The sequence below is a fragment of the Lynx canadensis genome, chromosome X (assembly GCF_007474595.2).
Source record: "Lynx canadensis isolate LIC74 chromosome X, mLynCan4.pri.v2, whole genome shotgun sequence".
In the NCBI taxonomy this organism is placed as follows: domain Eukaryota; kingdom Metazoa; phylum Chordata; class Mammalia; order Carnivora; family Felidae; genus Lynx; species Lynx canadensis.
This window is the reverse complement of record NC_044321.2, coordinates 15,825,542-15,850,255: the sequence shown is the minus strand read 5'-3', so window position 1 is coordinate 15,850,255 and position 24,714 is coordinate 15,825,542. Positions and strand designations below refer to the sequence as shown.

General features: G+C 38.9%; 1 protein-coding gene across 1 annotated transcript; it reads left to right on the top strand.

The window, feature by feature from the left end:
- Positions 1-1,643: 1,643 nt before the first annotated feature.
- On the top strand, positions 1,644-24,258 carry EIF1AX (eukaryotic translation initiation factor 1A X-linked). Its single transcript, XM_030306337.1, has 7 exons — positions 1,644-1,880; positions 8,301-8,384; positions 11,416-11,519; positions 12,606-12,656; positions 15,409-15,490; positions 18,138-18,229; positions 20,403-24,258. The coding sequence occupies exons 1-7, from the start codon at positions 1,865-1,867 to the stop codon at positions 20,406-20,408; spliced, it is 435 nt and encodes a 144-aa protein (XP_030162197.1). The 5' UTR covers positions 1,644-1,864; the 3' UTR covers positions 20,409-24,258.
- Positions 24,259-24,714: the final 456 nt, after the last annotated feature.

Genomic DNA, 24,714 nt, shown 5'->3' with positions numbered 1-24,714 from the left:
GACTTATTTAGGGATGCCTGGGTGGTTCAGTTGGTTAGGCATCCGACTTCGGCTCAGGTCATGATCTCATGGGTTGTGAGTTTGAGCCCTTCATCGGGCTCTGTGCTGATAGCTCGGTGCCTGGAGCCTGCTTCAGATTCTGTGTCTCCTCTCTCTCTGCCCCTCCCCTGCTTGTTCTCTTTCTCTCTCTCTCTCTCTCTCTCTCTCTCTCCCTCTCTCATAAAAATAAATAAACGTTAGAAATTTTTTTGAAATAAAGGTGATTTATTTGAAATAAATTTACTTTATTTTTTTAAGTTATTTATTTTGAGAGAGCACACGCACATAAGCAGGAGGGGGGGTGGGCAGCCAGAGAGGAGGAGAGAGAGAGAATCCTAAGCAGGCTTTCCACAGTCAGCACACAGAGCCCGATGTGGGGCTCAAGCTCATGACCTGGGCCAGAATCAAGAGTCAGATACTTAACTGACTGAGCCACCCAGGTGCCCCTAAAATAAGTTTACTTTATAGTGAAGCTATATGTCCTGCATAGTCAGCTGTATTAGTTGGCTGGGATTACTATAACAAAATACCACAAACTGAATATGCCTTAAACAGCAAAAACTTATTTTCTCACAGTGTTAGAGGCTAGATGTCTGAGATGAAGAGGTCTGCACTTTTGGTTTCTTCTGAGGCTCCTCTCCTTGGCTTATTGACCTTCTTGTTCACATGGTGTTCCCCTCTGTGCCTGTGTCCTAATCTCCTCCTCTTCTTCTTTTTTTTTAAGTTTATTTATTTATTTTGAGAGAGAGAGAGAGAGAGAAAGAATCCCAAGCAGGCTCCCCAGTGTCAGCTCAGAGCTTGAACCCATGAACAGCCAGACCACCCAGGTGCCCCTAATTTCCTTTTCTTATACAGACACCAGTCAATATTGCATTCGGGCCCACCTTAATGAATTCATTTCAACTTAATTACCTCTTTAAAGACCCTACTTCCAAATAGTCACATTCTGAGGTGTTCGGGGCTAAGAATTCAACATATGAAATTTGGGAGGGCACATTTCAGCCCATAACACTGAGTTTGTCTTCTCCCCTCCCTCCCTTCTTGTGTATATTGAGCACCCAGTGTGTGGCAGACATTCTGCTAACTGGTGGGAATAGTAAGCAACAGATGTAGTCTCTGCCTACAGTGAGGTAGGGAAGACAGATATTTATAAATAACAAGTGTCATGCAGATATTATGCCTCGGTAATGGGAATGACAGGAAAGCCTTGCCCTTCCCCTCAGGCCCCAGACCTGGTCGGGCGGGTGAAAGGGCCAAGTTAAAACTAGCTGTGAGATTAGTTAATGAGTCAGCAGCTCAAGCCCAGAGACACGGGTTTGTCACATAGCAGCAGGGAGGTCTGATGTCAGCCAGCAGCGGGCGCTAACTGAATCCGTCCTTTACTCTGACGCCTGGGCCCCGCCCACTCCCTCCGTGACTCCTTCTCCTCCCCGCTCATGGCCCCGCCCCCTGCGTGTTTCTGCGAACTACCGCGAACGCTTCAAAAGCGCGTCACCCTCCGCCCTAACAATGGGGGTCAGTCGGCCACGCCTGCGCCATAGGGCCGGAGAGGTGGGGGCGGGCCAGCCGGCGTTGGGAGGCGGGGAAAAGTGACGCAAGCAGTCGCGACGCCATTTGCTGCGGCTGAGCGTGGGCGCAGGCGGATCTCGGAAGAAGTCGGTTGCGAGACTCTCCCGCGCACGCGACCCGGCCTCGCTTGCCTGTTTGGTACCGCGCGGTCCCACGCGTCGCCCTTGGGGCCCCTCGGAAGAGTCGCTGCTGCCGCCGCCACCACCACCACCACTCGGATAGGAGTCGGAAACGCCGGGAGGCCGCCGTCACCGCCATGCCCAAGAATAAAGGTAATGCTGCCTTGGACCCCGGGACCGCGACTCCGGTCGGCCCGGTCCTGTCCGCGGCGCCCCGTATTGCCCAGGCCGCAGTGACCTTACACTCCTCTCTGCCTGCAGGCGGCTGGACGATCCACACGCGGTTTGGGGCTTGGGAAAGGAGCTGAGAAGTTACTCTTGTGTACCAGTTTGGTCACATTGGGGTGGAGCCGACGCCATTTTTGTAGGGCCTCCTGCGGGAGAATGTGGGCTTTTGCTCCCGATTCGCGCCAGACTGACCGCGGCGCTTTATGGACCCGTGGGGAGACCTCTCCCGGGCGGCCAGGGTTTCACAAATGGGAGCCTTTGGACTTCCTGGGCAACGAGAGTTAAGCCCTGGAAGCAGTTCTTAACTTTGAAAGAGTAATGCCTGCTTTAGTGATCAGGTACTCCTGCATGGGTTTCTTAATGAATAGTTGAGTGTTTTTGAGACTACTCCCTCTCCCTTTTTCACAGTGAATGAAACCTTAATGCGTATTTACATATTTAGGGTTCATGTCTAGAGATTTACTCTTCCCCATCCCTTTACGGCGTTTACCTTTTTTTTTTTTTTTGGAACACTTTCATATTTAACCAGGTTTTCTTATTTTTGCTTCAGATCTTGTATATATTGTATTAGGAGTAAAGACCTTTAAGTTTTCTCCATTCTGAGGCTAAACGTCCACAAATTATCAGTCTTGAAGACGTTTATTTGGAATTTCTAAAATGGAAGGCCTAATCTACCTAAAAGCGGAAGAGTCTTAAAGAAATTATCCCCTTTTTTAGACTTCAGGAGACTTCTGTCTTTTTAAGTATCTTTATAATTTCTCCAAGGAAATTGTGCCAGTAGAAACAGGGAAATCATTGTGTTTCCCTCAGGAGAGGAGCGTATTACACAACCCACGGGAAGTTTCCTTTGGTTACTAATCCTTCAGACCCTTGCCTGGATCCAGGCCTACTTCTGTTCTCTTTTCTACTTCACAGACGGCTCCAGGGATTCTACCTGATTTCCTCTTTGTCTCTGTGGCTACTCATTTTATCCCTTGGGGTACTTGCTTGCAGTTCTGTGCAAGATTTGGTGTGGTTATCTCAAAATGTAGCTTGCAGACCCTTTTTGTAGCATTTTACTGTTAATTTTTCTGGGGTAACCTGTCTTATTTCCTCTTAGATGGTAATTGGATCACCTCAGTAAGTATCTTATTCTCCCTTTTATTTCTAGTGAGGAGGCTTCCAATTCCCTCACTAGATTGTAAGCTATAATAGACAGTAATGGTATCTGTCTTAATCACATTGAATTGCTAGCACTTGACACTTAGTAGATGCTCAATAAATACTTGTTGGATTAAGTCACCTTCCTTTTGTTGACTTCACTCTCGGATGAATAATAATAGGTTCTACGGGAACAGGACTTCTGCACTAAACTTATACATTAAATCACATCTAATTCACTAGCCTCCTTTAAAGTTGTATTCCATTACATGGCAGTAAAATAGAGAGGGGAGTGATCAGGGTATGGTTAGTTCTGATGAATTGGCAAGCAATAGATCATTCTTTATAAATAATATTTGAAGCGTACGAAAAATGTAACAATATAGTGAACACCTGGGAATCCATTATTCTGAACTTGAGAAATTAAAACACAGGATCAGTTAAAACCCTTTGTCTCTTCCCCTGTCTTCCTGTTTCTGGAGGTAACCGCCTTTCTGAATTTGGTGTTTATCATTCCATTACATGTAAAACCAATCTGTTACCTTAGAGGAACAGTGCTTTCCAAGACCCCTGGATTTTATAAGATGAGGTTTACTAATGTAGAAATAAATTCATGGGGTTTTTTTGTTTGTTTGTTTTTCTTTATTGGAAGAGCCAGAAGTCTTCTGAATATAATCTTGGTGGTGATTTCACAAGGATATAAATTGCCATGAACTGTGTGTTGAATGAGTTTTGCTTTGGACTGATTGTTACCAGCTTATTTCCTCTAGAATCCTCTAGATTCTTTTAGCTTATTACCTCAGAAAAAAAGGGTATCCTTTGATCCACTCATGACGACCATTTGGGGTAAGGTGCTCCCACACTTTGAGGAAGTTACTGCCTTTAATTTTAAAATTGCCCCTCCTTTAGGAATGTATAGACTACCCTTGACGGATTCATTCAAAGAATTGCCCAGCTCTGTATATAATAACTCAGTAAACAAAGCCAGTAAGATCCTTGCCCTAAAGGAGCTTTCACTCTAGTTTGAAGATCTGGCTTGAATGATTAATGGCTTGAAGCCAGAGATAACTTTACTCTTCCTAGGAAAGCAGTTTGGGTTTCCCTGAAGAATGCCTCACATACTGAACTCTAAGGACTCTGGGTGGGTCAGGATATAGAGGTCCACCTGACAGTAGCACAAAGCATTATGAGACTGCCCCTAGGACTCATTAAGTGCACTGGATTCTAGAAGTTAATGTGTCTGTCTTTGCAGTGGCCAGGTGCACATTCATTATTTTGTTTGGACTATGAACCTTTTGCTGCTTCCAGGTTCTTTCCATGAGTTCTTTAGTATCACTACCACTTACAGCCTTTCTCCTACCTTTTGAAAATGGCCATCAATGTGGTTTAGTAGGTTCTGGAATGGGAACAAAATGCTGTGGAGAGGGACCCTAATATGAGGGTCAGGAACAAAAAGATCAGGTTTGAGTCTCTTCACCCACACACCCTGAAATAATAAATGAGTTAATTGTCTGATCTTCAGTGAACTCCCTGGTAAACTGGGGATAAATGTTATTACTTCATAGGGTGATTATGACAAGTAAATGGGTGACTTTATCATATAGTGGTTAAGAGTATAGTTAAGTGGGGACATACTGCTCACTTCAAATCCCAGATCTCACTTCATGTGATATCGCCTTGGATAAGTCACTTAACCTTTCGAAGACTATCATCTCTTGTGAAATAAAGACAAAATAGTACCTGTCTCATAGGCATAGTTTGGACATAGTAACTTAAGGGTAAGTTACTGGGACAGTGAGAAATCTGCTTGGATTGAAGTATAAGATAGTGGAAGGGAAGTATTGAGAGGTAGGCTGGCTTGTTTATAGGTTGAGAGATTTATGTTCCATAAGGTGATCATGTTACCACTAACAGAAACGGGAGTGTTGATTAAGGACCAGCTTTGTAAAGAAAAACTGAGTTTTGAATAAAATCTTGAGCTTGAGATGACAGTAGCCCATTCACTGGACCCATTGTAAATATGAAACCAATGCTTAGTTGAAGTAGAGGGCTGAGATACAAAATTAGCATAGAAGTGATAGGTAAGAGAAAATTTAATTTCCTTAGAAAGTGGGCTAGCAGATGGTGGGACTTTGGAATTAATGAAGCTCCAGAGGAATAGGCATTATGTGGGGTGGGGGCTGGTAAAGATCCAGAATAGTGCAAGTGGTGGCGCACCTGGGTGGGTCAGTTGGTTTAGCATCCGACTCTTGATTTCGGCCCAGGTCATGATCTCACAGTTCATGGGTTTGAGCCCCAGGTGAGCCCCATGGAGCCTGCTTGGGATTGTCTCTTTCTCTCTCTCTCAAAATATGTAAACTTTAAAAAAAAAAATAGTGCAAGTGGCCCTCTAAGAAAAAAAGAGAGTCGGGAAATGATCGGTATTGTCATCATTGAAAGTATGAAAAACAAAGGGAGAGGGAGAATTACGGGTTTTTTTTAAGGATATCAGGAGATAGAAGAATCTAGAATTCTAAATGGTAGAAGCAAGGTGGAGGTGTTTACATCTTCTGTTCTAACTCCCTCATTTTACGTAGTCTGAGATCCTGAGAAGTTTTTTGTGAAAGCTCCATTCATCCTTTGCTTTTCCCTCCCTCTACATCTGGTCATAATTCTCTTGTTTCCATCTCAGAAATATTGTTCCTGTTTGTCTCTTCTTTATGGCTAGGTTAGGCCTGCTTCTTGGTACCTGTAATAAGGACAGTAACCTTTTACCAGTTTTCCCACCTAAAGGATCATATACCTCTGCTTTTGGTTGAAGTATTTTTTTTTTTTAATTTTTGAATAGTAAATACATTCACAATTCAAATTTCAAAATGTGAAAAGTGCAGTCTCTTTCTAGAACATGTCCTGTTGCCAAACAGTTCTTCTCACAGGCGGTCATTGTTAAGTTTTTTGCATATGCCTTTCCAGAAGTATTTTATGTATATACAAGCAAATATGAATATGCATTTTTCTTTTTTTACACCAGTGGTAGCCTTCTACTCTTCTTCACCTTGTATTCATTTTTAAATTTACATTTTGAAGAATTTTGAATATATACATATGTACAAAAGTATACTAGTATAATATACATTTAGGTAGTTACCTCCTGGCCCCAGACACAATTCACAACTAAACTTGCACCAGCACCATCCACACCAAATCAGGATCCAGATTTGGTCTACACCTTGCTATTGGTAGATAATGTCTTTTAAGTCTGTTAAAAAATCTTTAAGTTCCCCATCTATCTGATTCTCCCCCATAAGGTATCTAGTGAGGAAAACAAATTGTCTTCCTTTGCCCCCACTGTCTGGATTTTGCTGATTTCTTCCCTGTTTTAGAGAGTGCGCTTGCTTGAAAGCAAGGGAGAGGGGCAGAGAAGAGAGAATCTTAAGCAGGCTTCATGCTCAGCACGATCCCACAACCTTAGTGATGAAATTTGAAGTGGGGTTCATGAGCAAACGGCTAAGAAAGAATTCTTCAGATGTCTTTGTGCAAAAAGGTGATTTTATTATAACACAGGGGACAGGATCCGTGGGCAGAAAGAGCTGTGCTGGGATTGTGAGGAGCGACTGATGATACACTTTTAAGTTTGTGGAGGCAGTGGGCGGGGGGATAGAGATAGTTTCTAAGGAATTTCTGTATGCTGAAAGCAGAATCTTATAGAACCCTGAAGATTTAGCTATTGTCAAGATAAGGTTGCATTTAGTTTTGGGTTGTTTTTTTTTTTTTAATGTTTGTTTATTTTTGAGAGAGAAAGACAAGAGTGTGACTTGGGAAGGGACAGAGAGAGAGGAAGACAGACACAAAATTCGAAGCAGGCTCAGTCTCTGAGCTGTTTGCACAGAGCCCTATGTGGGGCTTTAACCTGTGAACCTGGAGATCATGATCTGAGCCGAAGTTGGATGCTAATCAGACGCTCAACTGAACCATTCAGGCGCTCCAGTTGCTTTGGGTGTTTCATATCATGTAAACATTTATCGACATTAAGGCAGCCATAAACTCCTTGTGGAATGTTACATGCTGCAGGTCTCTGGTATCTATCAGAGTGGGCTGTAAGCTGTAAGGGGATTTAATTTAAACTACATTTTTCTTGCCTTTGCTTCCCTCATCACTGGTATCATGACCTGAGCCAAAATCAAGAGTTGATGCTCAACTGACTGAGCCACCCAGATGCCCCTGTTTTTTAATGGACTTTGTTTTTAGAGCAGTTTTACATTTGTAGAGAAATGAACAGAAAGTAGAATTCTCATATTCCCCCCCAGCATGTTGTTAACATGAGCCAGTATATGTATTAGTAGGATCTGGCCTTTGATTTCTCCCAACCAGCCCAGCCAAGTCCATAGATTACATTAGCATTAAGGTTCATTCCTTATGCTGTATATTGCGTGAGTTTTGGCATATGTATAGTGACATGTATCCACCATTACACTATCATACAGAATAATAATTTCACTGCCCTGAAAACATTCCATTGTGTAGATGTACCACAGTTTATCCATTTGCCTACTGAAGGACATCTTGGTTGCTTCCAAGTTCAGGCAGTAGTAACTTGCTTTTTTAACTTCAAATACTTGGCTCATTGAATCTTTGCTACAGCTATAAGGTAGAATTCAAATTCTGAAGGTAGCCAGAGTTGTTCTCCCTCCACAACAAAATCAGTATATCCCATTCCAGGAGCTGTAACTTGACCCCCTCACCTCCAGTCATCCTAATTGAACTCAGACCTTTCGTGGGGAAGTCTGGTAAAAGGGGTGGGGGACTATTTATTTATTTATTTAGAAATCTATCAGTAACTCATTATAATATCTCCCACCCTGGCCTTTGTGGGCACCTGTGGGAGGGGTTCATTGAGCAGTGTGCTCAACCAGTGGTCATTATGATCTAGGAATTTTGGTCATTGAATGCAGATGTCCTCAGGGATCTATGTACTTTTATATAATATCTGCTTGCAGTTTGTAGTTTATGACAGAAATAACCCAAAAGGAATTTCCAAGAAGGGTAGGGGAGTAATGCTATGTGTGTGTTTAGTATGATCGGAGATTGTAAATTTAATATGATTGTGTGACCACATTAAGTGAATTTTTAAATGTAAGTGATTTTTTAAAAGCATGTTGTGAGTCATTTAGTTTCTTTCCTATTTTGCAAATAATTAATGTCTTTTTCTTTCTTTAAAACCATTAGGTAAAGGAGGTAAAAATAGACGCAGAGGTAAGAATGAGAATGAATCTGAAAAGAGAGAGCTGGTGTTTAAAGAAGATGGACAGGGTAAGCGTTTCTATAAGTGAGGGGTTTTTTTAGTAAGAGTTTTCTTTTTTAAAATAGGGAATTTTCAGTTTCTAAACATAAAAGATATAACTTTGTAATCCTGAGCAATAAAATCATGTGTTCCTCTTTGTCCTCCATTTCTCACCCCCCCCCCCCCACCTCTCTAGAGCCCTTCTTTTAGTAATCAATTCTTGGTATGCTCAGTGTGTGTTGATTGGTGGCATTTTGAAAAAAAAAAAAAAATTTTTTTTTAATGTTTATTTATTTTTGAGAGAGACAGAGACAGAATGCGAGTGGGTTAGGGGCAGAGAGAGAGGGAGACACAGAATCCAAAGGAGGCTCCAGGCTCTGAGCTGTCAGCACAGAGCCTGACGCGGAACTTGAACTCACAAGCTGTGAGATCATGACCTGAGCCGAAGTCCGACACTCAACAGACTGAGCCACCCAGGCACCCCTATTGGTAGCATTTTTATAAACCTATAGGTTTCATTGTCTTGCATGAATATTCATAACTAATAAAGAATTGTACAGTTCAAAAAGAACTAAGCCTCAAAAGCTATAGTTAACAATTCCATGATTTCGTAGATTTTTTTTTTTCTTAAGTAGGCTCCATTCCCAGCATGGAGTCCCAACGCGGAGCTTAAATTCACAACCCTGAGATCAAGAGTCAGACATTTAACTGACTGAGCCACCCAGTAAATGGTGCTACATAGTATTTTCATTGGACAGTGGATTTTTAAGGGATGAGTTAGAGGCCTTGGCCTCATTTCTCCAGTACTATTAGCATATAATTTCAGAAAACAGAATACAGTAAAACCAAACAATTGACCTTTCCAAACTAAGATACATAACACTGGTTTCCCATATTTTTGAGCAATTTCTTTCTTCCTTTTTTTTTTTTTTTAATGTTTATTTATTTTGAGAGAGAGGAGAAAGCACGAGCCAGGGGAGGGGCAGAGAGAGGGAAAAGAGAGAATCCCAAGTAGGCTCTGTGTTGTCAGTTCAGAGCCCCATGCAGGGCTCAGTATCACAAACCATGACATCATTACCTGAGCCAAAATCAAGAGTCAGATGCTTAACTGACTGAGCCACCCAGGTGCCCCACAACCCTTGAGCAACTTCAAAAGCTGCTTCGGAAAAATTGCAGTATTAATGCAATGAACTCCCTTAAACCCTTCATGTGTGTGTATTTCCTGAACCATTTTATTTTTTTTTTTAATTTTTTTTTTCAACGTTTTTATTTATTTTTGGGACAGAGAGAGACAGAGCACGAACGGGGGAGGGGCAGAGAGAGAGGGAGACAGAATCGGAAACAGGCTCCAGGCTCCGAGCCATCAGCCCAGAGCCTGACGCGGGGCTCGAACTCACAGACCGTGAGATCGTGACCTGGCTGAAGTCGGACGCTTAACCGACTGCGCCACCCAGGCGCCCCTTCCTGAACCATTTTAAAGTTAGTTGCAGGCTTCATGATACTTTTACCTTATTGTGTTTAAGTATATTCTCTTACATAATTACAATAGAATTATCACGCTCAGATAATTTAGCATGAATACATTATATATGTAGTATATAATCTATTTTTGAAGTTGTCCAGTTATTGCAATAATTTCCAGCATATTTTAACAAAGAACTTTATTCGATTATCCTTTTATAGAACTTTGATGAATTTGTTCATGGCTGTGTATATATAAGCCATTAAAAATGAAACACATATTATGGCTAAAAGACATTTCAGTTTCTTAGCCTTTCTCATTCTTCCCTGCATTAATAGTTGATTTTACTGTGACCATCACTTTTTCATTTTCCCCACTTTGGAAGACAGACTGCCTTTGAGTTGGCCTACCATGTTGAGGCTCTAGGTTCACTGTAGTCTGAGCAACTCACTTCAGCGTGTCAGCCCTACAGTTGAGCCTTTCAAAGTTAAGTCTCAGTGTATTTACAAATCAGTGGATATTCTCTGTGGGAGTCAGTCTTATGCACAACTTGAGTAAGCTCAAGGTTCTGAAGCAATACCCTCCCTTGCCCCCTAGTCAAGGCCCCTTTGCAAGCTAATGAATGCTCATCATCCCCTCAGTTTTCCAAGTGGTAGTAAAACTGCATGACTTCCTGGGTTTCCTTTTGGGAAGGTTTTGATTAAAAGTTTGGCATTTTGCCTAAGTATCTTTCTGGCTTCACAAAAACTTTAGAATAATCCCTAATAATGAAATCTAATTTCACAAAGACATGACTAACGTTAAAGCTACTTTTTATGTGTCACATATACCAAAAATTATGTTGGGATTAGCTTCTGAAGGTTTTGAGGGAAAGGAGATCCAAAATTGGGAGAGGATCCCAGTGTGAGAGATTGATGGGGTGTGATGTACATTTTGGGACACGCCACCTTGATCTCCAAAAGTAAAGCATACAGTTAAGGGGTGCCTGACTGGCTCAGTCCAAAGAACCTGTGACTCTTGATTTTGGTCATGAGTTTGAGGCCCATGTGGGATGTAGAGATTACTTAAATAAATAAAACTTTAAAAAGTAAAGCATACAGTTTAGAAGACCAGAGTCATTCTACTTACTCAAAATCAGTAGGTAATTAAAGCATTTCTGATAGTAAAGACAGTTTACCATAGAAATGGCATTATGGAATCTAGATTCTGGTTCTGCCATTGGGTTGGTTTATCACTCCCTTATATTTATTTTACTACACATTTATTCCTAACCAATATACCTATGTGTTCTAGTCAATTTTTTTTTAATTTTTTTAATGTTTTATTTATTTTTGAGAGAGAGAACGGGAGCAGGGGAGGGGCAGAGAGGGAGGGAGACCCAGAATCCAAAGCAGGCTCCAGGCTCTGTTAGCACAGTGTCCAACACGGGGCTTGAACCCACGGACTGTGAGATCATGACCTAAGCCAAAGTCGGACGCTCAACCGACTGAGCCACCCAGGTGCCCCTGTGTTCTCGTTCATTTTATGTGGATTTTTAAGTTGCTGTTGTATGAAAAGTTGAACAGTATCCCATACACTTTTCTTTTCTCTCCCCCAAGAATATGCTCAAGTAATCAAAATGTTGGGAAATGGACGATTAGAAGCCATGTGTTTTGATGGTGTAAAGAGGTTATGTCACATCAGAGGGAAATTGAGGAAAAAGGTAGGTGTGGAGATTTGTTTTACTTTAAAATTATGATTAATGGGGGGAAATGGCTCTATAGTTTTTATGGGTCAAGGACCTCATTTTTGTAAATTACTCAAAGATTTCAGTAGAACAGTGATACACTATGATAAATCAAAACAGCAAACTCCATGATGATAACTTTATACGGATTCCATTTAAAGACTCATTTACGTCACCTATGTTGTTAGGCCCAAAATGTTTAACCTGAACCTAGTCATGAAGAATCAACCAACAAATCCAAATTAAGGGAGACTGTAAAACAAATGTCCAGACCCTTACTACAAGGTTAGTGACCTTAAAGTTGGGGGAAATGGGCAGCAGCGGCAAGAGGGCTGAAGGTAAGAACTATTCCAGTTGAATGGAGATTAAAGAGACCTAATGGTTAAATGGGGTAGGTGGCCCGTGTATGGATTCTGATTTGAGGGTGGGGGAAATCCTTGTAAAACATGTTAAGAAAATTTCAATATGAATTACATTAAGTGTTATGGTGATACTAAATTTCTGGAATTGTGATGCTGGATGGGCTTCCTTGGAAAGTAATTAATTTCCCATCATAGTGGGTGTTAAGGCCAATTTATTAGTCAAGTTGGGTAAAAGTCCCTCTGACTCTGATTTTATGGGTTATTTTAGGGAGGTTTGCCAGCTTTGTGTATGTGGGCTGGTGGAAGGAAGAGAGGCAAGGAGAAAACACATTTCTAACTTTATATTCTCACATATAATGGATAGATAATTAACCACCTGGAGTAATTCACTATTACAAATTACTAAATTTCTAATCATTCTTCTGGAATTAATGAACTCATTTAGTTAAATAAGATCATTCTGTGTGTGTGTGTGTGTGTGTGTGTGTGTGTGTGTGTGTGTTTTAACATTCCAAATTACAGATTTGAAACATGCTCACCTGCTTAATAAAGTTTTTTGGATTTTTTTTTTTTTTTTCCTAATTCTGAATCTAGGTACTTCACCCACAGTTGGGTGAATAGTATTTTATGGAAAGACTGACCGAGTGTTGCTTTGATTCTGTATTTTTAAATGTAACATACAGTGACTTTTCTTTCTTAGGTTTGGATAAATACCTCAGACATTATATTGGTTGGTCTCCGAGACTACCAGGTAAAAAATAATAATAATTTTTTTCATCATTCACTTGATTGTATTTATGAGCCATTAATTCTTAGAACTTAAGTCATGACTGTTTTTGCCCAGTTCCACCTCTTCATGCTCTTGACTGTTGTGTTGACAAACATTTCTTAAGGGCTAGTTATGTTTTCAATATTGTGCCTAGTACACTAGTCATCATGGTTCCCAAATGGCCAGTCTCTGGAGTCCACATTTTCACTGTGGAAAAAATAATAGGCAGTGTGAATTTTCCATCAAGCTATAAATGGTCCTTTTTCCCTTTTTGATATTTAAAAAGTTCCCTTTATTGGAATGAATGATGTTATATAGTTGTGGTGTTGTTCGTGTTCTTATTTGTTAAAGTAAAAATGTAATCTTAGGGTGGGCCTCACATGCCAGTTTTTCTTTTCTTTCTTTCTTTTTTTTTTTTTTTTAATGCGTACATACTGAAATCAAAATATGGAAACTGCTGCTGTAGTGTATATAGCTGAATGAGTCAAACTCCCATCCCCAAAAATACTTATGGCTTGGTAGTGAAGAGAATAAGGCACACAAGTAATTACAGTACAAACCATGATAGAAGTGTGTGCTCTAAATTTGGATGAGCACTTAGGAGAGAAAATGATAGTTGCCCTTCATGATCTCAACCTGGAGACTGCTCATTGTGGGTCTGTGCAATCCATTTGGTTTCCACCTGTTAGAACTCATCACCATGTATTTAATCATGTTGTGAGTGATGTTTCTATTCTTATAACCTTGATCGTACTTTAATTTTTTAAAATATATATTCCAGAATAAAGAATTAAAATCTTTATTATAAATCAGTGGTTCTCAACCGTGAGTGAATTTGTTTCCTCCGGGGAACATTTGGCACTGCCTGGAGACATTTCTTGTTACAACTTGCTGGCCAAGGGGAGGGAGACAGTACTCTTGGCATATAGTAGATGCTAAACATCCTCCATTGCACAGAACAGCCCCTACAACAAAGAATTATCCAGCCTAAAATATCAATAGTGCTGAGGTTGGAAAATCCTGCTTTAATTAATACCATTTTATTTTTTTTACATATTTAAAAACATTTTTTTAATGTTTATTTGTTTTGAGAGCGAGAGAGCACATGTGCATGCTAGCAGGGAAGGGGCAGAAAGAGAATCCCAAGTAGGCTGTGCGCTATTAGCACAGAACCTAATACGGGGCTCGATCCCACAAACTGTGAGATCTCAACCTGAGCCGAAATCAAGAGACACTTATCCAACTGAGCCACCCAAGCACCCCAGTTAATACCATTTTAATGTCCATTTTCTTTTGATTTTAAAATAACCCCAGAAGTAGGAAGAATAATTCTCTCTTTGACAGATGAGGAAACCAAGGTTCAGAAAGATGTAACATTCTGACTATAAAATGACAGTCAAGACCAACTTTTCTGATTCTTAATCTCTCACAAGCCACCTGTCTGCCCCTGCCACTTAAAAGGGTGGTCGGGGAACCAGTAGCATCAGTGGCTTTTGGGAACTTGTTAGAAATGCAGGGTTTTGGACCCCACCCCAGTCCTCCTAAATCAGAATATGCCTTTTAACAATTTACCTCTGAGCTTCTATACACAGCTGAAGAAGTGCTGGTTTGAATCACACTGCCCTTGCATCACTGATCATTTTTGTAGCCATTTGGACCTACTTTTAGGTTCAAAGAACCTTTAGAAGTTGAAATAATAAACTTGAACACTTTTTCCTTAACTAAGATTCTTTTCAAATGGGAAAGCGTGAACATTCTAAGGCAGTAGGTGTTTGTCGTAGACTCTAGGTCTAAAGTTCTCTTTAAGACTAGCAAAAGAGCAGACGCAGGATTAAAACAAGAGATGGCTAATGTCCGCGAAAAAGACAAGAGTCCCAAATAAGGGTCCTTGCCCCATATTTATTTAGATCATAAGGCTTGCAAACGTGATGGGCATGTACAAGGAGACAAAGAAACTAGGAACATTAACTTGACGTGAGGGGGAAAGGGGATTTTGAAGATATACAATGTTTGGGGTTTGGGGTCAATACAAAACAAAATCCAGGCACGGGGCAGATGGTTGTTAACAGCAGACAGGAGCCGCCTCCGCACCTGTTTATCTTTGCTGGCCTAGGGGATGAGACGGAAGGGGAATAACCTCAGGGTTAACAAGACACCTTTTTTTTTTTTTTTTTTTTTTTTTTTTTTTTTTTTCAACGTTTATTTATTTTTGGGACAGAGAGAGGCAGAGCATGAACGGGGGAGGGGCAGAGAGAGAGGGAGACACAGAATCGGAAACAGGCTCCAGGCTCTGAGCCATCAGCCCAGAGCCCGACGCGGGGCTCGAACTCACGGACCGCGAGATCGTGACCTGGCTGAAGTCGGACGCTTAACCGACTGCGCCACCCAGGCGCCCCCAGTCTCAGTTTTTTAATTAGCCTGTTTAAGCATCCTGTAAAAAGATTGGGTTGGCACAGTTCTGCATGTTTTTTAGAGAGTAGGAGAAAAGTATTATTTTATATTTTTGTTTTAATACTGAATTAAAATTTTAATTCCAGTATAATTAATAATATAGTCATTCAGCAATTCCATACATGATCCTGTGCTCTTCACAACAAGTACACTGGGAAGGAGGAAACTGAAATGTGAAAAAAGTTTATAAAGATGTGAGATTTAATTTTTTATCCAGTTTGAAAGTAATTTATGAAATAATATTTTGGCATAATCAGTTCTAAAAGTTACTTGTCTCTTTCAGGATAATAAAGCTGATGTAATCTTAAAATACAATGCAGATGAAGCTAGAAGTCTAAAGGCGTATGGCGAGCTTCCAGAGCATGGTATGTCTGAGTTGTTTTATTAACCTGTCATATGGTGTTAGTATTTGGTGTTACTAGGTGAAGAAATTTTGTTAGAATTTTGTGGATTTTGCATATTACTTCAGTGCTTGCATGATTTAAGTATGCATGCTTATACTTCATAATACTGGATACATTAAGAAAAAAAGTAACTTATATCCCTAATAACTACACTCCTGGTGTAGACTTTATAAACTCTGAACGTTTGCATAATACCAATCCAAAGAATAATACTGTTACGGTATTTATTTCACAATAACCTTCTCAAGAGATTGTTAGTATTCATCTACTTTAAATACGAAGCAGTGATTGTAATTAGCTACTGTTGTTGTTTTTTACAAAGTCAGTTTTCAGTTCTTATCCTAGGTATCATAGGATTCCTTTGGATTTTTTAAAACCAACATTGTCACCAATAAAAAGTTACGCATTCTCATGTGGGAAACTTGAACAAAAATAAGTCCCTCATAACCCCACCAAAGGGGCAGTGTACTTTACATACTATATTGTAAGGCTACATTTTTCACTTGGTGTTTTTGTTTCGTTGTGTGTTGTTTTTTGTGTTTGTTTTATCTCTGTTGGAGATTATTAGAAAAACAATATGATTTTACTTAAGCATGAAAATTCTGCTGAAATTCTATACTTGACATTTTCAATCTAGTATGTCTGGGAATAGGACTAGCACGTCCTGGTTCATTTTCTTGCTTAGGGGTAATCATGATTTGACTAAATTTTCTGATTGGTGAATCTGTTTGGTGAGTGGTAAATTGTTAGCCTGTGCTCTGACCTTTTTTTTGAAGCATAGTTGTAAGTTGTAATGGCTTTAGAATTTGTGTGACTGAAGCCTGCCTTACTAAAAATACCTTTGTAAAATAAATAGTCGGGACTACATCAAACTAAAAAGCTTTGCACGGCAATGGAAACCAACAAAACAAAGAGACAACCTATTGAATGGGAGAAGATACTTGCAAATGATACGTCTGATAAAGGGTTAATATCCAAAATACATAAAGAACTTCTACCATTTAACACCCCAAACACCCCCCAAATAATCCATTAAAAATGGGCAGAGGAACTGAATAAACACTTTATTTCTTCAATAACTTTTTTTTTCTGAATAAACACTTTACACAGAAGACGTACAAATGGCCAATAGACATGAAAGGATGCTCAGCATCACTTATCATCAGGGAAATGCAAATCAAAACCACAGTGAGATATCCCCTCATACCAGTCAGGGTGGCTAGTATCAAAGAGACGAAATAACAAGTGTTGGCGAAGATGGGGAGAAAAAGGAACTTTTGTGCAGCGTTGGAATGTGAAAATTAAATGAACAAACAAGGGAAACAGACTACTAAATATAGAGAACAAACTAGTGGTTGCTGGGGGGTTGGGGGAATAGGCGAAATAGGTGAAGAGGATTAAGAAGTACAAACTTCTAGTTCTAAAGTAAGATGAAAAGTAGCATAGGGAATATAGTCAATTATGTAATAACTTTGGTGACAGAACATAACTATACTTGTCGTGGTGAGCATACCATAGTGTATATAATTGTCAAATCAACTGTGTTGTGCACTTGAAACTAATACATTTGTCAAGTATTAAATTAGAAAAGAAATTTTAACATTTATTTTGAGAAAGAAAGCAGAGGAGGGGCAGAGAGGAGGAGAGAGAGAATCTGACATGGGACTTGAGTTCACAAACCATGAGATCATGAGCTGAGCTGAAATTGAGTCAGACGCTTACTGACTGAGCCACCCAAGTGCCCCTGAATTGGATTTTTTTTTTAACGTTTGCTTATTTTTGAGAGAGTGGATGAGCAAGCAGGGGAGGGGAAGAGAGAAACCCAAGCAGGCTCCGCACTGTCAGCATGGAGCCCTCTGTGGGCTCGATCTCATAAACTGTGACAGTATGACTTGAGCTGAAATCAAGAGCCGGATGCTTAACTGACTGCGCCACACAGGTGCCCCCTGAATTAAAAATACCTTTGTTAGAGGTGCCTAGGTGGCTCAGTTGGCTGAGTGTCCAACTCTTAATCTTGGCTTAGGTCTTGGTCTCACAGGCGTGAGTTCGAGCCCTGCATTGGGCTCCGCACTGGGCATAAAGCTGACTTAAAAAAAAAATCTCTGCAAACAAAATTAGAACTCATACTTTCCATCTTGGCTTAGCAGTGACCTTGAGATTTTGTTGTATAAAATTCTATATAGTAGGGCTGTTAGGTAGAAGTTAGGAGGATCTTTCTTATAACAAAACTTAAAATTTAAGTTTGACTCCTAAGAGTCTCTTTTCATAATTCAACAGACCACTTCTTTTTCCTTTTTTTTTTTTTTTTTTTTTAATTTTTTTTAGTGTTTATTTATTTTTGGGAGAGAGAGACAGAGCATGAGCGGGGTAGGGGCAGAGAGAGAGAGGGAGACACAGAATCCAAAGCACGCTCCAGGCTCTGAGCTGTCAGCACAGAGCCCGATGTGGGACTCGAACCCACAAGCTGTGAGATCATGACCTGAGCCGAAGTTGGACGCTCAACTGACTGAGCCACCTAGGCGCCCCAACAGACCACTTCTTTTAGTGGACAGTTACTCATTTTAATATCATCTTGGTTATATGAGTGCATTTGTTATTGTTTCTTTAGCTAAAATCAATGAAACGGATACATTTGGTCCTGGAGATGATGACGAAATTCAGTTCGATGACATTGGAGACGATGATGAAGACATTGATGATGTAAGTAGATGCACCTTACATTTTTCAACTTTTGTTTCTGAATTATCTACAGAGAAACCAGCTCTTTGTCCTATCTTTGTTTAATCTAAGAATGTTGAATACTTAGGATATATTTCAAGATTTGTCCATGAATTAAAATGCTCATTATTTATCAGACAGTTAGTCAAACTGTTTATACTTTGAGGATTCTTATAATCTTTTTCACCATTTCTTCCAGAAAAGATCAATATCTTCTTTGGCAACCTGAATGCTAGGCGTTGCAGTCATAACTTGTTTGAGTGTTTAAAGAGATAGCTATTATGAAATTTAGGAGACAGTTGAAAGAAATACAAGATCTTCTCAAAGAAACATGCCTACTCAATTGAAATACTAGTATGTTAAAAGAAGAATCTTGTTTGAACAGCTTGATATGAAGCATTGGAATTACAACATATATTAAAAGTCTTGTTAAAATTGAGACCATTTGTCAGTACACTATTTTATCCGTTGGATATGCACTGTTGGCAAACTCTTGGTTTGTAGTTGGTGTATTTGAGGAGAATGTACTGTTTTGCTAACAGTAAAAGTTAGTTGCTAAGACTGCAACAGAATTACCGGAGCCTTTCAGAACTACAAAGGCTGGTCTTGGGGAAGTCTGAGTTAGGCATCACAAGTGGTACCCACTAGCAAGATTCTGTAATTAACATTTTCCTATAGTTGATTTATCCCATATCTCTTATCTTTATTTGTCCATCGATCTATCTTATATTTTGATGCGTCTTCAGACCATTACGAATGCTCGTGGTGAATTAAAATTTGAGTACATATCTTCAATGTGTATATGTGTTTATGAATTTTTATATAAATACATCCTACTTTTTTTCAATGTTCTTCCCTTTGGAGATCCTGAGCCAGAGAATTCTAGTGACTAAATTGTTAATGATACTTTGATAGTAGATTTAATTATTATATTATTTATTATTTAATGATTATTATTGATTTATTGATATTATTATTTAATGATTATATACAAGAACCTGACATGGAATTGTGTTGTAAATTAAGGGGTGATATAAACATTTTTAGAGCTGGGGTAGAAGGCATTTTGGGAAATTAACCTAAGCAGAGAACACATTTGAATATGAAACCACATACACAGAGGTTTTAGGATGAGGATCTAGTAAACAAGGTGAAGACTTTCTAAGAAAAAAATTTCTGAATCTATGCCAGTGATTCCTTGGAACTGGACTCTAGTCCGGCAGGGAAAGAGATGCTAAAGACAGTGGATACTAAAGGAATTGGAGTTTCCCTGAACCATTTGCAAAGGCAAGGGTTGCCTTTTTTATCACCTGAGAACCCTATTTTTCCAAGACATTTCTCCAGATGGTATATAGGTATGCTAGCCTTCTTTCCTATAACCAGATTGAGAGAATTTGCTAACTGTCACACTTGTACCTTAAATAACATTCCTAGGGGTGCCTGGGTGGCTGAGTCAGTTAAACTCCTGACTTCATCTCAGGTCATGATCCCATGGTTTGTAGGTTCAAGCCCCGCATCAGGCTCTGCACTGACAGCCCAGAGCCTGGAGCCTGCTTCGGATTCTGTGTTTCCCTCTCTCTCTCTCTGCCCCTTCCCCGCTCACGCTGTCTCTCAAAAATAAATAAACATTAAAAGAAAGAAATAGTACTCCTGCATATCTGCTCCCCCCCAGAATAAAAAAAATCTCTCATCACCAGCACAAAAGAGAGACAGTAAACTTTATTAAGAATATTTTTAAGAATATTTTGTATACGGGGTGCCTGGGTGGCTCAGTTGGTTAAGCATCCGACTTAACTCAGGTCATGATCTCGCAGTTTGTGGGTTCGAGCCCCACGTCGGGCTCGGTGCTGACAGCTCAGAGCCTGGAGCCTGCTTCACATTCTGTCTCTCTCTCTGTCCCTACCCTGCTCACACTCTGTCTCTATCAAAAATAAATTCACGTTTAAAAAAAATTTTTTTTAAAAACATCTTGTATAGCATAACATTCTGAAGGAAGTTGTAAAGATTTACTGGCAGCAAACTATAATTGAGAAAAACCTGGTGTAGAGAATTTCCTCTTCAAAGATATCCTTAGGGGGTGCAGGGCTCCCTTATGTGGTAGACTTCTGGAATATAAGAATTCTTTCATTTGATCTGATGTTCTTTTCCCTTCCAGATCTAAATTGAATTCAACATTTTACATTCCAATTTCTCTGAGGATTGTTCCAACAATTTGGATTTTGGCTGTGACCTGTTAAAGAAGATTAAAATTTATTAGCATGAGTGCAATTTGTTAAGGCAGACTGATTTGTTTCTAAGGTATTTCTTGAAAAACCGGTAATGCCGAATTCTCTTACATGAAATGTTAAGCCCCCTTTGTTCTTTTGATGTATTGGAGCTTATAGGTAAAAGACCACATCTACTATTTTTTAAAAAGAGGAGAAAAATGCATTACTGCCTTTCCTACTTTGACCACTTCCAGTTAGTAAATGAATGTTCCAAATAAACCATTTACCGTACATTCATTATCGATCATGATTAAGCCCTAACTTTGACTAGCCTGTTGACCGTACATTGACTTTCTGTATATTCCAGTTACTTAGATGTTCCCTTGAGATTTTGATACAATTTAAAAGAGGCAGAAATCTGCATTTGAATTAAAAAATGATTAGGTCAGTTTTTCATATTTAAGTAGCATGTGGCTATTTTTGTACTAATTTTGATATCACTTATGTTCTTTCATAACCTTATTTTGCCACTATAAACATATCAACAAAAAAGCATTTACAAAATGCAGGTTTTAGGACCTGGGTTTTAATAGCAGTTTTTAATTTGTAAGGTTAGTAGTTACAGGAATCAAACAGTAGGTGGCACCTAGTCATCTTAACATTGAAATATTGCTATAGTTGTCCATTTTTTTTTCTTACTATGCTTAGGAAATTTCCCAAACAAGAAAAGATTGTTTTGATCATGTGCATGTATGTAGAAAATTTTTAAAGAACAAAACTATTGTTAAAAGTGTCATTTTATTTCAGAAGTCATATACATAAGCTGCAATTTTGAGTGCTTTGTAAACACTTAAAGTATGTATAAATGAAAATTTAATTTCCTAACAACTGTATAATTAAGCTTTTTTCAAACCATCCCTAAGCTGGTAAAAAAAAAAAAAAAAGGGAGCGAATAACAATTTATTGAAAAGATGGTTTCTCATTTCTGAATGGAAGAGCTACAGCTGAGAAATACAATAAAGACAATGTCATGCTGCAGAGTATATTATACCCTTACTTTGTGTTTAGGATGTATTTTATTGTGTGTAAAGATTTGTTTTGCTTGTATATTATTGGGAATTTGGATTTTCTCTTATTTAGTTTTTTTGTTCTCAACTTGACTAAGATGAAATTAAGAGCTGGGCTATTTATTGGCTAGCTACATTGAAATCTTCTGCAACTTCACAAGAAGAGATCCATCATTTAGGCTGTGAAACGTTTATTCTCCTGGTCTCCAGAGATGTTTTCATTGATGAAAAGTTCTACCAAGGGAGAGAAACCTTCATGTGGCTTCAAAAAAATAAGCGTATCTTCTCCAATCTCATGCTTATTCCTAAGTGTGCAAGCACTGGAATCAAAATCTGAGGTACTAGAAAACATTAAATCAAAGAATAGAAATGAGTGGATAGTTGCGATTCATGTTTCTTATTCTTTGGAGTTCTGAACACTTACCCAGATGGAATGCATCTGAGACCATGGGCTGGTTTTTAATACTTAAAGAAACTAGCCTTGAAGAATTGACTTAGTGATTGTCTTCATCAAAACCTAAACTTCCAAAGATATTTAGGCCTGTGTACAAAAAAGTGTTTTGCTGAATTTGTGGTATATATAGATCCTTCTGTGTTATTTTACCAAGAATGTAGTAACTCTGCCTCTGTGGTAGTTCATGGTAGGGATGGTACAACTCACATTTTTTCTGCTTACCTCCTCTAGCAAATATGATTTGTCTCAAGTTTCTTGAATTACAACTATGGCCCCCATTCATGTGTTTTTTTTAGTGATTTTTTTTTTCCTTGCCTAGGTAATAACAGCTCAATCTAGTGCCATTGCATCCTGGAAAATCTCATACCCTAATGATTATTAAGTGGTTGGTAAAGTTGTAGGTCATATGCAACACTGCTTGGCAGAAGTGTTTTACTAACTTGTCTTTAATGTGATATTTGTATAGATTTACTGATTTATTTCAAATGAGGAATGGGAGTGGTCCTTAGTTTTTTAGCATCTGTATGTATGTTGTTGAGTTTTTTTGTTTGGTTGGTTTTTGGTTTGTGTTTTGTGTTTTTTGGTTATACTCCTTGATTCCCATAACACAATGCTATAGGGTATGCCCTAAAAGAAAATAAAATGTTTGAAATCCAAGAATAATGATTCTTCCTGCTAAGAGGGTATTAGGTATTACTAATGAATTTTATGGGCTTGCATTTTTCATGCAGTGTTTATTCTACTTCCAGTTAGAGCACAAATAAGTTGTATTACTAAAATGGCTCAATAACCAAACCAAGCATTTGTGTGAAAAAAGATTTGCCAGGATTTAATTGCTTGACTGTTGAATCTTTTTTGAACATCCAGCCTCTTAAGAGGCCACCTTTTAAGGTGCCTGTGAACTATGCATGATGAAAACTCTTGTATTTTATTAAGGATTGGCCATTGGTTTACTCACCACATCTACAGAATAATCATGGCTGTGAATATAGTTGGTTACAAAACTTGTGACTTGTAGTTTAACTTAATCTCATGTATCTTGTGTAAATATTAAATTATAGGATGGTGAATAACATCTTTAGTAGATAGAAACTGCTGTCAGTATTGACTTCAGAGCAACTGAGTAATCAAATAGGTAAAAGCATGTTTGAAATAAAAATACCTAGGTGGATTTATACTTTATTTCTGTTGTTTACAGATTTTAAAATATACAATATTAACTATAACTTTACAGTTAAAGTATCAGAATGAAAGTGAGTTCTTTATGTTTACCTGTCATAATGATTAAAAAGATTTGTGTTGGTAGGAAATGCTTAGATCTTTATCCTGCTTAGCAAGAAGAAGTTTCATTTATACTGTTTGGACTCCCATGAACTTTTACACACCATGTTGTGTTGTTGATTTACCTTAAACTGTCATTTTTTTTTTTTTATCCTTGCTTATTTCTTCCTACTCAGAAAAGGACAAAATCTTAAGTCTCACTACAGATGCATTAAGACACAAGCTTCTTAAGTACAGAGAGAACCAAGAATTTGGAGAGTATTGGACTGGGTCCTCTCTTCCCCCCAGCTGCCAGGTATTTAGGCAGTGTGATGGAGAGTGAAGAGCTTGGGCCTTGGGGTCAGGAGGCCTTTTCCCCCACCCTTCACGTTGCCCTTTACCTGCAAGTGACCATGGGCACCTTCTCTCACTTGTAGGAGTTTCAGGCTCCTCACCTGTAAGATTGGGATGATAAGAAGAGTACCGGCAGAATTGGTGGAAGGGTTGATTATGTGTCCATATGTGTAATGCACCTAGAGCAGTGTCTGCTGCTTTTCACTTGGTGTCCAGGACCGTATAAAATTGAACATGCACGTCTTTATATTTTCTATTTGTCATTTCTTTCACTTGCAGTCTTTGGTTACTATAATAAAAAAAAACTTGTAGAATATATATATATGTGTGCATATATATATATATATTCATGTCAATACAATATTTAAAATAATTGTTACCATCATTTAATTCAGCATAAGGCTAACAGATAGGAAGTCTCTAAATTGCTTAAAGATGTTTTTGCAAAATACCAACTACTCTATATTTCTTCATTGAAAGTTTATAGCTATTGATAGCTCTGGTCATATTTTATTCTTAAGTCTAATGAGTTCTTTTACTATGTAGATTCATGACAGCTAATTAGTACTGACTGATTAAAAGGTTTACTTTCCGGTCATTTCGAATTATGTAAAAACAATTGGACGCAAACTAATGCAATTAGAAAATAAAATATGAAATAACTTTCAATAGTATGCAATTGCTTCTTTTTGAACGGTTTATGACTTTTTTTTTGTTTTTAAGTTTACGCGTTTCTTTTGAGAGAGTAGAGAATGTGAGCGGCGGAGGGGCAGAAAGAAATCCAAGCAGATTCCACATTGTCTTTGCAGAGCTGAACTTGGGGGCTCTATCTCATGAACCATGAGGTCATGACCTGAGAGGAAATCAAGAGCAGGATGCTTAACCCACTGAGCCCCCCAAGTGCCCCTGTTTATGACTTTTTTTTTAAGGAAATTCAATTTTTAAAATTTTTTATGTGTTTATTTTTTGAGAGTGAGTGAGTGCATGAGTGGGGGAGGGGCAAAGAGAGAGGGAGACAGAGAGTTTGAAGCAAGCTCCAGGCTCTGAGCTGTCAGCACTGAGCCTGACATGGGGCTCGAAGCCACAAACTGTGAGATCATGACCTGAGTGAAGTCGAAGGCTTAA

Coding starts and splice junctions, on each gene's coding strand:
- EIF1AX (XM_030306337.1), top strand. Junction 8,385..11,415: donor GTTTAAAGAAGATGGACAGG/GTAAGCGTTTCT, acceptor CTCTCCCCCAAG/AATATGCTCAAGTAATCAAA. Junction 15,491..18,137: donor TGGCGAGCTTCCAGAGCATG/GTATGTCTGAGT, acceptor TTGTTTCTTTAG/CTAAAATCAATGAAACGGAT.